Below are 4,151 nucleotides of genomic sequence, written 5' to 3' on the forward strand. Positions count from 1 at the left end.
TATATTTGAGCTGAATGCAGTGTCTTGGTTAATGTCGTTTTTTGTGTGTGTGTGTCGGCACATGTATGTGAATTCAATACAGTTTCATGGCATTACGGTATAAAGGCTCGTCATCACCTTATTTTTCTTCGGTACCTGACGACTTTATGTTCTGCTCACAATTCTGACATTACGTCAGGGTTTGTGTTCACAATTTGTTTGCTATATTTTCACTTACACTTCCTGTAGTGATTATACAGCTGCATATTTTCCCCCACTTTATGTTTTATTTTATTTTATTTATTTTATTTATTTTATTTATTTTATTTTATACTTACTAGTTTCGTGCACAGCTTATTTCTTCACTTTAAAGAATTTGGTGAAAGTGGTTTTACAAGTGGTGATATGGATTGTATTAGACTCTGTGTGTGTGTGTGTGTGTGTGTGTGTGTGTGTGTGTGTGTGTGTTCTATGAAATGCATTTTGTTTTAATCTAAGCCTTATTTACTTCATAGCTTTTATAATCTGATTCATCTCTTAAGTGTGCTTTTTCGTTCATATGAACACACTGGGTGTTTTCCATTGTCAGATAGCGGTTGATGTGGGGTTGTTTTTTTTTTAAGGCATGTTTATAGTCAACTGGATGATGTAAGGCGCTTTGAGCAGCATTGGTGCTGGATATCGCGCCATAGAAAAACTATGTATTATTATTATTATTATTAGACTAGTGTGGTTCTGCCGATGTGAAGATGTATGTAAGTGAGGTATCCATAGTTTCCATTGGAATAGGTATGTCCAGGGACGGGAAGCAGTTGGTTCTGAGGAACATTTGTTTTAGTCAGTGCTAAACGTGCACAACATTGCCTTGAGTTTGCAGCTTCAGGGAGGTGTCAAAGTGTATGGATTGATCCATATACGCTACAACACGTCTATCTGATAAAAAGAACAGAAAAAAAGGAGCAGACTCCATGAGGCGCTGCTCAGGCTTAAGGAAACTTCATAGTTGTTTATGATTGTCGTTTGTTTATAGATATGCTTTAAAAAAAAGATCAACCCATCTCGAACATTATGGAGTTATTATCGTGCTTCCATAATTATGTAGTCTTTTTTTCACTGTAACTGTGGTATTTTATAAGTGCAGCTCTAAATAACACGGGGTTTGCGCAATCAAACAACAAGCAGTAAAGCACAAGCGAGTTTGTATGTGACTGCATTGAATAACAAGCATCAAAATCATTACATCGTGTTCTCTTGGTCGGGATGTGTTTCCTTACGACGTCACTGTCTGTCGTCACAGGCATCAACCGGCAGACGTCCACCACGGGCCTCTTCGAGCTGGCCCCCGTCAGAGGGCGTCAGAGGACCCACCACGCGCCCTGCACGCAGCCCTTGACGTCACCGGAGGAGCCCTCAGCCGTGACGTCAAACTGCCCGGCTAGTGACGCCACAGTGGCGGCGGGGGGCAGGAAGGGAGGGGGCAGCCCCCAGGCCATCACCGTGGTGGCCCCCCGCTCCAGGCTGGAGAGGCTGAGCGAGACAGACACTCTGTCCAGCACAGAGTCCAAGTCTTTTGAGGAGGACCTCAGCGTGGGGGAGGGGGAGGGGGGCGAGAGTCACAGCTAGAGAAGGGACGGATGCCTAGGCCTCTAGGACCCTTCCCAACCCGGCCACAGACCAGAAAGTCACACACACACACACACACACACACACACACACAGAGAGAGAGAGAGAGAGAGAGAGAGAGCAGTGGCAGCCAATACGCAAGAAAAGGTCAGGGTACAGGAATGAACACGTTTGTGAAAAGACACTGTGAACATCACTCTAACGGACTGGCAAACATGTCTCCTCTGCTGCTGCTTCTTCTCCCTCTCCTCCCTTGACTTAAACATGTCTCTTCTTCTTCTCCCTTGACTTTTTGAAGTCAGAGGGGCGCAGTGCGAAACAATTGATCGCCACTGCAGAAGTATGGAACTACGTGCAGGTTTCTTTGCTATCATTATATTCAGAAAAAAGGACAGCACATAATGTGAGCAACAAGAAGAGTGGAACCATATTTCATGATTTGTGTCAGTGAACAAGGCTTGATTTAAATGAAATTGGATGAAAGCCATAGGTCAGGAGCCGAATAATATCAGTGCACACGCGTACAGCCGATTAATATCTAAGGGTACGTTTTGCCGTTGACTGATAATACCAATAAAATCGCGCAGCGAAGAGGCTGAGACTAATATTAACACACACACACACACACACACACACATGCACGCACACGCGCGCGCGCGCGCGTTTTTGAAATAAGAAAGTCAGTCAAAACCACAGACAGAGTACTTTCCCTCACAAAAAACACAAAAAGGCCCAGTCTGATTTCGTTGCTGTGTGTACTATATATTGAACACTGCTCACCACTGGTTTCGGATGACTGAAAACTGTGAAGAGAGTCAACGGTACCCAACAAGGACAGCGAGAAGTGAAGTGACTGTGTGTGGGAAGCAGCATTGTGAAAGAGACCTGGTGTCTATTGCGATGTGACAGTCTGACACCAGTATTACTGACCAGCAGGACTGACCGATCGGTGAAGAGATGCCCCTTGTCCAGTGACTTTCTGCTGCTACACGTGTCCTTCAGTGGCACCAACAGATGGATACCCTTGTGCCCCCCCCCCCCCCCCCCCCCCACCCCACCCCCACCGACCACACCCCCTTCAGTGTGAATAAATCTTTTCTTCTGTGCTTGTCGGATATTTATCATTAATTTATCTGGACGACATCAGTTTTGAAGTGAGTGTACTTTAGGGAGCGGGCTGGTGATGTTTGTGGTATTATTCTACATGTGTGTGGGTTTGAAAGTGATTCTGAACACAAACCTTGTCCCCGACACCATTACCCCCCTCCCCCCTCCACACCCCCACCCCCAGCTGTGCTCCTGTCCTCAAGCTCCCCCCCCCTCCCCCCTCATGACGGATGGAACTTGAAATGCATTTTTCGCACATGCCAAGTCATGGGAAGAAAACAATTCCGTGGACAAATGTAACACTGCTTTAGATATAATTATTATATAGTCAATGACAACTATTGAGCCATCAAAAAGAAACAAAATAGAAGATAAAATGAAATTTTGAAAAGATGGAGATGCGGGGTGAAGAGTTCTAGACCTTCAAAGATGATTGTTCAGACGGTCTTTTCTTCTTCTTTTTTTCTCCTCTTAAAAAAATCTCGTTGCCATCAGCCACCCACCTTCACACCCCTTAACTCCACCTCCCTCCTGTCAATCGTTGGCATCCCACCTTGCCACTCCCCACCTCCCTCCTGTCAATCGTTGGCATCCCACCTTGCCCCCCCCCCACCTCCCTCCTGTCAATCGTTGGCATCCCACCTTGCCACCCCCCACCTCCCTCCTGTCAATCGTTGGCATCCCACCTTGCCACCCCCCCCACCTCCCTCCTGTCAATCGTTGGCATCCCACCTTGCCAGCCCCCCCCCCCCCACCTCCCTCCTGTCAATCGTTGGCATCCCACCTTGCCACCCGCCCCCCACCTCCCTCCTGTCAATCGTTGGCATCCCACCTTGCCCCCCCCCCCCACCTCCCTCCTGTCAATCGTTGGCATCCCACCTTGCCACCCCCCCCCCCCACCCCCACCTCCCTCCTGTCAATCGTTGGCATCCCACCTTGCCACCCACATCTCCCTCCTGTCAATCGTTGGCATCCCACCTTGCCACCCCCCCCCCCCACTTCCCTCCTGTCAATCGTTGGCATCCCACCTTGACACCCAGTCCCCACCTCCCTCCTGTCAATCGTTGGCATCCCACCTTGCCAACCCCCCCACCTCCCTCCTGTCAATCGTTGGCATCCCACCTTGCCACCCCCCCCCCCCCCACCTCCCTCCTGTCAATCGTTGGCATCCCACCTTGCCAACCCCCCCCCCCCACCACCTCCCTCCTGTCAATCGTTGGCATCCCACCTTGCCACCCACCCCCCCACCTCCCTCCTGTCAATCGTTGGCATCCCACCTTGCCATCCCCCCCACCCCCCACCTCCCTCCTGTCAATCGTTGGCATCCCACCTTGCCACCCCCCCCCACCTCCCTCCTGTCAATCGTTGGCATCCCACCTTGCCACCCCCCCCACCTCCCTCCTGTCAATCGTTGGCATCCCACCTTGCCACCCCCCCCCCCC

General features: G+C 49.6%; 1 protein-coding gene across 7 annotated transcripts in view; it reads left to right on the top strand.

Annotated features, from left to right (window-relative positions):
* LOC143292420 (dual specificity calcium/calmodulin-dependent 3',5'-cyclic nucleotide phosphodiesterase 1A-like) overlaps window positions 1-3,322 on the top strand; it is a 447,558-nt gene extending 444,236 nt beyond the window's left edge. For all 7 annotated transcript variants that reach the window (XM_076602676.1, XM_076602678.1, XM_076602673.1 and 4 more), the window contains one exon: window positions 1,277-3,322. In XM_076602676.1, coding sequence (XP_076458791.1) covers window positions 1,277-1,602 — 326 coding nt within the window. In that variant the 3' untranslated portion in view covers window positions 1,603-3,322. The remainder of the gene's footprint in view (window positions 1-1,276) is intronic.
* The last annotated feature ends 829 nt before the right edge of the window (window positions 3,323-4,151 follow it).

This window comes from Babylonia areolata, chromosome 18, assembly GCF_041734735.1.
Source record: "Babylonia areolata isolate BAREFJ2019XMU chromosome 18, ASM4173473v1, whole genome shotgun sequence".
NCBI lineage: Eukaryota > Metazoa > Mollusca > Gastropoda > Neogastropoda > Buccinidae > Babylonia > Babylonia areolata.